We start from the raw sequence: 12619 nt of genomic DNA, 5'->3' as shown, positions 1-12619 counted from the left end.
ACAGTTCCTTATTATCTTGAATGTGAACTTTCAAGAGTACTTCACAGTAAACAAGTCAAGCGAGAAAAGCTCAATTTAAAATAGACAAATGATGCCCTGAGTTTTACTTCTTAAGTTCTAGTATTTTTAGTCAGTTGGAGTTTATAGGAGGAAGAATAGGTAAAGAACAGGTACCATAGGTAACTTGTATATTTAACCTGTGCATTTAAACTGTTTAAGACATTTCTAAGTAGATAATGCAAGGTGATCAACATTTATCTCAAAGCCGCATCTAATCAAATTACTGCTCTGTGTTTATGAAGCAAGAAACTTCTCAACTAAGTGACTTCCACATTTGGTACTCCACAAAGCCAAAATGGGTAACTCTCAAAGCAAAAACAGAAAAGCAAGCCAACAAAGTGACATACTTTTAAATTATTACAGGTTACACTTAGTCTTACATCACTGCTACTAATATGATTGGTGTTGTCTTCCAAACCTTAAAATGCAATTAGAGCACCCATTTTTTTTCAGGTTAAAAGCTGATACTAACAATTATAACATGTATGATCAACCTATAAGCTAAAATGCCCTTTCTTTTGGATTCAGCATGTTAAAGACTTTGCACTCTTGTTCATATAGTTGCTATAAAAGAACCTAGTATTTCAAGATGGAAATCCTGAATCTTTGTAATGGACTTTGCTTCAAATGAATATGATCCTAAATGCCTATGCAATCGTTTTTTTATGAAATTAATGGAATTTGTATCTATAAAATAAAATAAAATGCAATATATCTAAAATTACAGATGCGCTAAGCCAAAACATTTAACTCTGTGTGTAGAAGGATACACAGAATGCCAGTTCACATCATGCTAATTGAAGTCGGAGGCGGACAAGGCAGGCAGCAGGAGGCCCAGGGGAAAGGTGGCTGCAATGATGCACTACATGCAGTGGCATAGGACCACCCGTGGTGGTTTTAAAACCCTGTGGAGAAAAACAAACAGTTCATCACTATGGCCAGTTCCTTAGAGTTTTCTTTTGGAAGTATATAAACGTAAAAGGGGTGATTGATCTAGGTTTACAGCAATTAAACCTCTCAACTAGAGGCTCTTCCGGCATGGGTCCCATCCGTGAGACGACCCAGAAATGGATGATAGGAAGGGAAAGGATATTCTCTAAGGAGCCAAACACTCATGGTGCTGCACAATGCTGAATACTAGGAAGAGTATTCAAAAGCAGAAAACTCAATCCGTCTTAACTATCCTGCTTACTTGGCAATGTACATCTTATTGGAGAAGGACTCCGACTTCGAGATATCTGAAAAATAAGACAAAGTGTAATGTGAAACACACAGTAGACAGAGCTCAAAGGATGAACCATTTTGACGTGTTCTTTTTTTCCCCCTAAAACTATCTAATTAGTTGCTCCAAGGCCCTTTAGAACTATGATTTCTCCCCTGAGGCTGACCACTGTGAGTCCTTTTATGTTTTTTTAACTAAATGGGCACTCAATTTGGTTTAAATTATAGTATTAATTATAAACTGGGTTCAATGGCCATATTGAAATTAATGCTTTTCAGAAAATAATAATTATAATAATCAATGAAATCTAAAATAATGATACAATCGTCTATTACATAGCCTTAATAAGTCATCTCATGTCTCCAAAACCCTGCCTTTAAAATCTCATCTTTAATTTCAATAAGCAGAAGCTACCACTGTTACTCTCAGCTGACGCTGCCTGCAAGCATCATTCCTGCCCTGAGTTGTCCAACACTTTAAATAAATAGATTGCTAAGGTAGATAGAGTCTATTCTGGAGACCTCAAATAAGCCAAAAAGCCAGACTAACCAAAAACATTTACATTTTATTTTGCAGATATACCCAGTTTTGTTGTAGAGAGGCTGATGGAAAGAGAAGGAATGTTGGCAGAAGTTTCACCTTTGAGAATACATTCTAACTCCCTTGTCTAAAGTTCAAATTACTTTGTTCCCTTTAGCAAAAATGAGAAACAGAAGGTTTAGACGTGTCTAGGGCTCATCACGGAGGATACTGTCCATGGATGAAATGTCTAATCAGAGTCCAGAGTGACAGTCTGCCCCAGCTGTCACACAAGACATGTCTAACATTACTTTCCTCTAATATGCAGTTTCCTCTTGGAATGGGAAGACTATGATTCTCCCAGTATAATGCTCCCACTATTTCCCTTTTATTTATCAGTCCATTACATGCATGTCTTTTTGCTTTTACCTTTTTTAAATACTTAATCAGAAATACAGATAATCAAGTTATATTAAAATCCTCAAGAGCAAAATGACTCAGATGCATGCCTCTTCCACCTCCCCACCATTCTTAGGCCATTTTCCTCCCCTGAATATTTTCCCCAATTCTCAGCCCATTGAAATTCTACTCATTCTAAAAGAGCTCTTTTTTTTTTTTTTACTATCATGGCCTTTGTTTTACAGACTGTACCACTTTATAGACTGGATTACATTCAGTTAATTTGTTTAAATTATATTGATCTTCCTATATGGGGGTCCTTTCAGGGAAAGACTAATCATGCTTAGTTGTTTTTGTGTCCCTCCAAAATCTGACATCTATCAGTTACAGAAGGAATGTTTGAGAAGGAGCCAACTGCAGAAACAAAATGCTTGCTAAACTCCTCAAGAAAGGTAAGTCTGGGCTGGATTGTGGTTCAGTGGAAGAACGCTTGTCTAGCACATGTGAGACACTGGGTTCAATCCTCAGCACCACATAAAAATAAATAAATAAAATAAAGGTATTGTGTCCATCTACAACTAAAAAAAAAATTTTTTTTAAAACTAAACTACAGAGCAATAGTAACAAAAACAGCATAGTATTGGCATCAAGATACACTTGTAGACCAATAGTACAGAATAGAGGACACAAGAGACCAATCCACATAATTACAGTTATCTTATATTTGACAAAGGTGCCAAAAATGTACATTAGAGAAAATATAGCCTCTTCAACTTGTGGTGCTGGGAAAATTAGAAATCCACATGCAACAAAATGAAATTAAACCCCTATCTCTCACTATGCACTAAACTCAAATCAAAGTGGATCAAAGACCTAGGAATTAAACCAGAGATACTGTATCTATTAGAAGAAAAAGTAGACCCAACTCTCCATCATGTTGTATTAGGCCCCAACTTCCTTAATAAGACTCCTGTATATCTCAAGAATTAATATCAAGAATCAATAAATGGATGGATTCAAACTAAAAAGCTTCTTCTCAGCAAAAGAAATCATCAGTGAGGTGAATGGAAAGCCTACCAATTGGGAACAAATTCTTACATATGCACATCAGATAGAGCACTAATCTCTAGAATATATAAAGAACTCAAAAATCTTAACACCAACAAAACAAATAACCCAATCAATAAATGCGCCAAGGAACTGAACAGACACTTCTCAGAAAAGGATATACAAACAACCAACAAATATATGAAAAAATGTTACAAACTGGGTTCAATGGCCATATTGAAATTAATGCTTTTCAGAAAATAATAATTATAATAATCAATGAAATCTAAAATAATGATATAATTGTCTACTACATAGCCTCAATAAGTCATCTCATGTCTCCAAAACCCTGCCTTTAAAATCTCATCTTTAATTTCAGTAAATTTAATTTCAATATCATCACTAGCAATTAGAGAAATGCAAATCAAAACTACTCTAAGATTTCATCTCACTCCAGTCAGAATGGCAGCTATCATGAAGACAAACAACAATAAGTGTTGGCGCGGATATGGGGGAAAAGGCACAACCTTATGTTGCTGATGGGACTTCAAATTGGTGCAGCCAATATGGAAAGCAGTATGGAGATTCCTTGGAACACTGGGAATGGAACCACCATTTGACCCAGCTATCCCACTCCTTGGTCTATACCAAAGGACTTAAAAACAGCATACTACAGGAACACAGCCACATCGATGTTTATAGCCACACAATTCACAATAGCTAAACTGTGGAAGCAATCTAGATGCCCTTCAGTAGATGAATGGATAAAGAAAATGTGGTATATATACACAATGGAATACTATTCATCAATAAGAGAATAAAATCATGTCATTTGCAGGTAAGTGGATGGAGCTGGAGAATATAATGCTAAGTGAAATTAGCCAATCCCCAAAAACCAAATGATGAATGATTTCTCTGATTTAAGAATGCTGATCCATAATATGCTGCAGGGGGGATGGGAGGATTAGATGAACTCTAAATAGGGCAAACGGGAAAAGAGGAGGGGGATGGGAGGGAGGATGGGGGTAGGAAAGACAGTGAAATGTGATGGTCATCATTACACTAAGTACATGTATGAAGATATGAAGATGTGACTCTACTTTGTGTACAACCAGAGATATTGTGCTCTATATGTAAAATATGAATTGTAATGCATTCTGCTGTCATATATAACAAATTAAAATTTTTACAAAATAATTTTAAAAAGAGAAAGGTGACTCTTGTTAGCTGTGTTTTGTTTTGTTTTGTTGCCAAGGAGATCTCGCCCCTTTGGGGCTGCACCTGCTATGTTAAAGAACACTTCAGAGACATCTAATATTATCAAGTGTGGTTCTGCTCCTCCGCTCTCTTCTAAAACAAGGCTGAACATACATGTAAACAAATGCTGTTTGAAGGAATAGGTGATTGTTTGCCTCTCTGACATATACATGTCTTGCTCCAGTCTTGACTAAATATTATTTGTTGAATAAATGGACAGTGGTGAGTTGTAATAATGTTTCTAGGGATGCTATCTTCAAAATTTTCAGAGATGTTTTTCTGTTTTTTTTTTATCTTGATGAAAGTGTTAGTAATTCTTCCAAGAACCAATACACAAAGAAACTAATTTTTCCTACTATGAAATTGGGGACAAATAAATATGTTCAATAAAGTAATGAAATCCAGATCCATTTGGATTTGGTTTGGAAATGAACCATTTCCCCAAACTCACACAGTAATTGTGAGAGGAACCAGGGACCTGTGACCAGATCAGTTGACCAAGGCATCTCCTTCTCTTTTCAGAAAGCTATCTGATATCTAATGGCTAATATCAGAGATAATAAAACTACTAAGTAAGGAAAGTCTATTATTGCTTGAACTAATTAAAAATACCAAAAAAAAAAAACACAACCCACCCTCCTCTTCCTTCACTCCAGAATGGTAAAACTCCTTAGCCCACAGTAGTATAAAAATCACTTTAGGGTTAGTGATATTGCAGCAAGTTCTCTTATACCTATGAGAGACTTATAATCACCAAAGAGACTGTTGAAGCAAAGAAAACGTGGGCTGTAGGCATTTTGTGTAAAAATGATTAGACAGATAAGTACCGTGCTTAAACCAATGCGGTTACGGGGGCAAATGGGACTTAAACTCCTGCTTCGACACCGACTCACAGCTCTCACTGAATTCCACTGAAAAAAAGAGAGAGAGACAGAGAGAGAGAGAAGTAAGTAATTAAGAATGTACAAAAGAATATGCAAAAGCTGACATGGCTTCAAACAACATGCATATCCCATGAAACGAGAGGTTTACCAACAGGATTATCCTTGCCCATGACTGGTCACCAGTATGGGCTACATTCTTTTTATTTCCTATGACTGCCCAATATTTGGCAATAATTTTTCAAATAAAATCACACTAAAATGAACTTGGGGTTATTCAGATTCTTGGTACTAGAATTTTTTTAAAATTTCTTAGAGTAAACTACTAGAAACCCCATTTGAGTTTGCAAGTGTTGGAGAATATAAGCTCCAGGTGGGCAGAGATTGTGTCTATTTTATTCATTGCCAAATCCTCTAGCATTTAAGTACAGTGCTCAGGTCATAGATTTGAATAAATATCACTGAATGAAACACCACTGTTGCACATTGACTCTCTAACTGTAAATGAATGAAGACCAGAACTGTATCTCCAATTTATCTGATTGCATGTATTACACATATGCTGTTTTTATTGTTTCAATAATAATTCAACGATTTTATCTTACAAGTAAAATCCCTTCTTAAGATTTCTCTTTCAACTCAACCCTTTTCTTTTCCAAGTTTTTCCTTTTGGGGAATCAAAATCTTTTGATTTTGAGGTTTAAGCTTGGGCAAATGTCGGTGATATACTTGATGTGAGAGAAGGAAGATGGATAAAGGAAACTGGTGGAGAATATGAGTACAGTGGCTGCTTCCTTTCTCTCCCTGCCAAACTGCAGTGCAGCGGAGTGTTTAAGAGACAGGCAGTATTGGAGGCCAGGAAGCACACCTTATGCTCTCATAAGATCATTGTAGAGCATGTGTAGCTGTCAGATCAACAAAACCCAGTTTTGATGAGCTCCACTCTCATAGCACAAAACATTTTATTAAGATACAATCCACCACAATGGGATTTTTTAAGCTACACAAACCATTTTCCTAAGTACTTTGAAAATAAAATACACCCCCTCCCCTTCACTATATGCTGCCATGAGGCAGGCACTTCCCCTATTGCCCAGTTCAAAGAGAATCGAATCAGAGACCACCCAGATGATGGTTTTGCTCTGGATCAAGGGGTTTCCCTTTAGAATTAACCCTTTTTAGATAAGGCCAGGTTCAACACTGTATCCCATGAACTATGTACAACCAGCACCTGTAGCCACCAGTTGCAGCACCCGGTCCTCCTACAACACACACATGCTCACACAATTAGACACCCAGGATTCCCTTATGAAGTCTGTTAAATTATTTAATATGTTTAGCACTTGTATAGCCCTGAATATAGAAAGCAATCTTCCAAAACTGATCTGTTCCTCTTCCCTGACTCCTCTTTTTCTCCATCCCTCCCCTTTCTACGTGTCATACCAAGGAGAGAAAAATGGCACATTCATAGTTTCCCAAAATGAAGACTTATCAGTAAAAAATTGTCAAATTGTTTCCTGAAAGTTCATTAATCACTTTCAAATGCTTAGGATTATAGAAAGCCTCCAATAAGACGATTTCAAGGGTTTTCCCTTAAAATATCATAATCCCTCTAAGAAGAGGTAAATTTGACTAGTTCCATCTTATAAATAGAGCAATAAAGAAATTACTGCCAGGGAATAATGCAGAATGATGGAAGAATAAATAAAAACAATCTGCTTTTCTAAGGCCATCTTCTTCTCCTTTTTATGAAATCTTATCAAACAACTCTTCATCAACTTCTTCTATAGAATCTTTGGGTTTATAAATATTCTCGAACTTGTGAATCAAACACTGGGGATGAACTGTCATTATGCAAGGCCACCGTACAAAAGCCCCTCTCCTGGTGACAGCTTCTCCCTTCATAATGACACAGTCATTCTCCGTGAGAGCAGGCCATACGTGGTAATAGACCAAGGGAGCGGTGAAATCCGAGTCATAGCTACGGCGGTACCTACAGTAAACACAAAAGAACAGAAAAAAGAAGTTAAGCAATTATATAGCATCATCGGGGGAAACCTTGCGTGTGATGTTTCTTTTTTGATTATGCTTAGATCTAGGTAAATATGGATCCCAATCCTGTTATTAAAGAGATGGCTGCAGGCTCTTAAAATAGAAACCAATGATAACTAGGACCTGTCAGGAAGTCACTTAGAGCAAGTCCTGGAGACTAATCTTATTCCTTCTCTGCCCAGGATTGTAAGATTCGCAAGACAGGGAAATGAGACTACCTGAAGTCCCATAGGCTTCCTATAAGATTCTCCATGCTGTCTCTGTGGACAAAGTAAAAGAAATACAGGTGGATGGTTTAACTTCTGCAGGTGGACTAGAAACTAGTTCCATGATCCTATCCAAAGAGTAATGAATGGATCAACAAGAACCTGACTGAAGATATTAAAGGTTCTCTTTTAATCCTATACATCGACACGTTTACCAACGACTTGTACAAACGGAAACATGCTCAAAGGTGGGGAGGATAGGAAATGAAAAACAGATGATGATTATACAAAAATAGATCAAGAAGGCCACAAAAATAAGTTGGCTCTAATACGATAAACTAAAGGTTAATGTATATGAGGTCCTGCAATTGAGTCTAAAGAGAATTTAACTGAACAAATAAAGGAAACATGGTTTAGTCTCAACATGAGAGGAAATAAAATAGCAGGTTTTAGTTGCCCTCAAAATGTGTGAACAGTATTTTAAGGCTAAATATGAGAAAAAAAAAAGAAAAATGGCTGTAAGTTTGTTAACCCCCTCCACTGGTAGTTCAAACTCGTCTATATTTAATTGCAGACACTTTCATTAAAATGAATACTCAGCAGAGCATGAACTATGATTCCCTGGTTGGTTGAATCTGCAGATGGAGACCCTGGCGGATGCAGAGAGCTGAAGGTAGAAACAAAGCCGATCTTTGTTCAGAATCCCGATTTTAACTGGACAGCCATCCAGCAAGAAAGACAGGAGGTGCCTCTGGTTAAAGGCCTGTGACTGGGAGGGCAGACAGGTCTGGGAAATGGGCAAATTCTACAAACTAAAATGGGTGAAAGTTTGAGTGTTACTGTCCGTCCTCCAAAGGAGAGAGGAATAAAGGAAGGTGGATGACCATGATGATATATGCTCTGTAAATGAACCAGAAAGATCCACCTGTGATGTCATGTTCTTCCATAAGTGGAGGCATGCTGGGATCAGTGACCTAAAAGAAACTAGAAACAGATAAAAGCTGTGCTGTAAGGCAACCAGAAAGCCCAGTCACTGATGTGATTTGCCTAAGCCCCCAAAAGGTATGTGGTCTCCCTCAACAACATGCTTTCAAGAGTCCTGGGTAGCCCCTTCCCCCTGACTCCATGACTCCAACAACACCCAGAGCTGATATTTCCTGAGCATGCCAGCAGTTACCTCAGCTATCCTTCTATTCCTAGGGAGTAGGCATCATTATTTCCCCCTTTGACAGAGAAGAAATTAAGGAACAGGAAAACGGAGTAGCATGCCTAGGACTACTCAGCTAACAGGAAGTGGAGCTGAGATTTGAACCCAGGCAGCCCAAGACAGAATCAGTGTTCTTGGCCTCTTCCCAGATTAATCTCCAGTTATAGCTAAAATTTCATCAAATCTCGATAAATGTTTAAAATTAATTTAATATCTTTTAATTTATAAAGAGAATATCTGTCATGTAAAATTTAGAAATCTGATTCTAGATAAGAATACAGTGCATCCTCTCAAACTTTAGTGTGCACAAAGCACACTGGGTACTTTTTAAACTGCAGCTTCCTAAGCTCCACCACAGACTGACAGCATGAAACAGCATATCATGGAATGTGACACAGGAATGTGCATTTTGCACAAGCACCTTGAGTGATCTGCACACTGCACACTGTACTTTGAGGAACCTAGCCTAAATAATTCAATAAAAGCCAATAAAAAATAATACACATTTGCATTTATAGAGCACCTTTCTTTTAAAATGTTCCAGACAGGTTCCAGGTACCCTTAGTTCTCCCCAAAGCCCAGTCTGTTTAGTGGAGAATGAACCCAGGAAGGGCCTGCTCAGAAGTACAGAGAAGTCCACAGCAGGCCCTGGAGAGCAGAGGGTCTACTCGCCCCCCCACCAACACACACATATACTGGAATCCCCTCCCCGGCACTGTTCCCAGGAACAGAAGCAAGGCAGTTATTAAGGGGGATCCCTTAGCTTCTGCTCCTGTGTCTCTTACTTGGTGTCATTAAAAACTTCTCCATCCGCCCCAAAGGCAATGTCAAGGGGTGGCTCTAAGGACTGCATGGCAAAGGCGATGCAGCAAATCTCCTGGATAAAGTCACTGAGAAGGCAAAAGTCAACTTCAGGGGGGAACGAGATCTTGGGGTTGACATTCATGGCACGGATCACATCCTGAAAAACAAAACCAAAAAAAAAAAAAGTGGCATTATCTGGTGGCCAACCTGTGACGAGACACTGGGACACCCTGAGGACTCTAACATCAGCTAGGACCAATGGGAGATGGGAAAAGAGGGTTTCAGTGAAAATAAGCCAGAAAAACAGTATAGGTGCTACATAAAGAAGGATGTTGTCACTCTTTGATAAGGAAGGAGGAAAGATACACAGAGCACAAATGACATGCTGAAGGCCCAAAACTAAGAGGGAAAATGGTCCATGGATTCTTAAATTATTTTCTTATTTTCCTTTGCTGTGTAAGTGTATAAGGTGCCAACACAGAACTCTGATGTGTTCCTAATCCATAAGAATAATTAAAATAGCTTGCTTTTATTGAGTGTTTACCATGTGCAAAGTCTTGTGCTAAGCAAACGATCCGCTTTCTTTCATTAAATCCTCTCAATGACTCTGTGGGGTAATAATCATTGTTGTTTCCATTTAAAGGTTAGAAAATCTAAGCCCCAAAAGGTTATGTAAACATGTAACATCACATGGCGCAGTCAAGTGGCAGGGTCAGTATGCAAATCCATCCTTACTTCCCAAATCCCTTCCTCTTAAGAACTATGATATTCTATCTTCCAATCTTAGGGCCCCACTTGAAGAACAGAACTCTGAAGCTTGGGACATTTTTTTCCATAAAATTTCTAAGAAAAAAATAGAAGTGACTAGTGCTACAAGACTAACTGAATGCTGTTCCTTCTTCTGTTAACTGGAAGCAATACAAATGCTAACGAGTTCCTGAATTATGAATCTCCATTGCAAATGTCATCAACCACAAGCCAGTTCTAACAAGAGACCCAACACTTACGTTAACACTGCTAACGGAATCATACAGATCAAGATGGCAAATGATATATTCGGAGACAGCATTCTCAAAGTCATTCGACCCTCCATAATTTGGTGTTAATGTCTTCCTCACCCGGATCTTGAAGTGTCTGAATGCCATTTTCGCCACGTGAAATGCCTCCTGCATGTGAAAACACAGCACATTTATTATCTAATAAGAGGAGGAGGGTAAATAAGTTCAAAGAAATGAATTCAAAAGAATAACAAAGTCCACATCATATTAGACTTCAGATAACTGAACACAGTTGGTGGAAATGTTTTTAATATGATAGAAAATAACATCTCTCAATTTTGAAAAGCATGCAAGTAGATACATAACAGCCCACATTCACTAATTGCAAGCATTAGCCACTATTCTGGTCTTTCTGAGTGCAGTGAAGCAGGATAGTACAGATTTAAGGACAGAGGTCCTCTACCATGAGCCCACTACAATAGCATATCACTGGCCGAGAATGAGAGAAAACTATCAGTCTAGAGTTCATTCCCTACATAAGCACATTGTCATGCATATTTCCTGTTACATATTAATTCAATAAATCTTTCTAAATACCTTTTATATAATAGGCCCCGGGAAAACTCAGTTACAAAAAAGAGACCCAGCCTCTATGTTTGCACAGCTATAACCAACTCAGTGATTCTTAATTATAAAAACCAGGGTTGGCAAAAAATTTTTGTATGAGGAGCCAAATCTTTTAGGTTTTTCAAACTACCTACAATCTCTCACATTTTTTTCCCTTACAATTCTTTAAAAATGTAAAAATCATTCTTACATTCTTAGTTTTGGGGCAGTATTTCTCATAGAAATACAAGCCAGGCCCAGGTATAGTCCATAGGCCATAGTGTACTGACCTCTGAAATAAATGAATAGACACAGGATTCTGGACAATTCTGCTGTCATAGCAACATTTTCTTTTTTATATCTAATTATTCTCATAATAGACCCTTAGTATCTCAGTATGGCATTGAACAACCAATTGAACAAATGTATTTACTTTGGAAACTAAGGACTGTAGGTTTTTAATTTGCCCTACTCAAGCAAGCTGGTGTATTAGCAGTTTCATTAACTACTCTTCATTAAATAAATGAAAAGTTGACACAATTGCAACTTCTGATGTTTAGACCTGAAGTAAATGAATCAAGCAACAGTCATTTGCAGTGATTGATTATATATATAGTGTGTGTGTGTGTGCTCGTAGGATCATATTAGACAAAGTTGATTTACAGTGCTAATCAACTTAGTATATACCCATTGAAAAGAGTGCTACATTTATGGACACTTCTTCAACAAATCGGTCAATACTAATAAATGCATATGAACAGTTATTGTCGTAAAAAGCAATTCACCCCCGAATATTTGTAATGAAAGAAGGGAGGGAGAGAGGGAGGAAGTGAGGGTGAAAGGAAGGAGTGAAGGAGAGGGAAGGGACAGAAGGGGAGACCAGAATGCCCCCATTCAGTGACGTCAAGATGCACAAGTCCCTTTAAAGTTGTACCATTCACTTTATCCAAATGTCTCCCCACTGCCCCCAGGACAGCTCAAGTCTGGCCACCAGAGTGTCACCTACCACAGTGGCGATGTAGATGATCCGCTGCACTGTCTCTGCTTTGTCGATGCAGCGCCGCAGCAAGCACTGGGCATCCAGGCGGGCCTGGGAATAGGCGTCGCTGAATCGGGACAGGAGAGCAGCTTTGCGTGCCACACTGGACATTTTGGAACCACCATTTGGGGACGTGCTTCTGATCTTGGCGATTTTGTTGTTGGGGCTGTTGGACCTGCTCCGGCTGAGGCTGTGGCTGCGGCTGTGGCTCTGGCTGCGGCTGTGGCTACGGCTACGGCTGTGGCTGTGGCTGTGGCTGCCGCTGCGTGGGCCAGGGCTAGGAGACCGGCTCCTGGGTGCCCTGCGGAGGAGGAGGAATCAG

At 38.6% G+C, this 12619-nt stretch overlaps 1 protein-coding gene across 1 annotated transcript in view; it reads right to left on the bottom strand.

The window, feature by feature from the left end:
• Window positions 1–1235: 1235 nt before the first annotated feature.
• Window positions 1236–12619, bottom strand: part of Spata18 (spermatogenesis associated 18) — a 33446-nt gene continuing 22062 nt past the window's right edge. Inside the window, exons 8-13 of the mRNA XM_071613996.1 lie at window positions 12265–12598; window positions 10662–10820; window positions 9636–9811; window positions 7255–7378; window positions 5332–5415; window positions 1236–1298 (exon numbers count right to left, since the gene is read on the bottom strand). Of these exons, the coding sequence (XP_071470097.1) occupies window positions 1236–1298; window positions 5332–5415; window positions 7255–7378; window positions 9636–9811; window positions 10662–10820; window positions 12265–12598 (940 nt within the window). The remainder of the gene's footprint in view (window positions 1299–5331; window positions 5416–7254; window positions 7379–9635; window positions 9812–10661; window positions 10821–12264; window positions 12599–12619) is intronic.

The sequence above is a fragment of the Marmota flaviventris genome, chromosome 7, assembly GCF_047511675.1.
Source record: "Marmota flaviventris isolate mMarFla1 chromosome 7, mMarFla1.hap1, whole genome shotgun sequence".
Lineage (NCBI taxonomy): Eukaryota > Metazoa > Chordata > Mammalia > Rodentia > Sciuridae > Marmota > Marmota flaviventris.
This window is presented reverse-complemented; position numbering and strand designations above follow the sequence as displayed.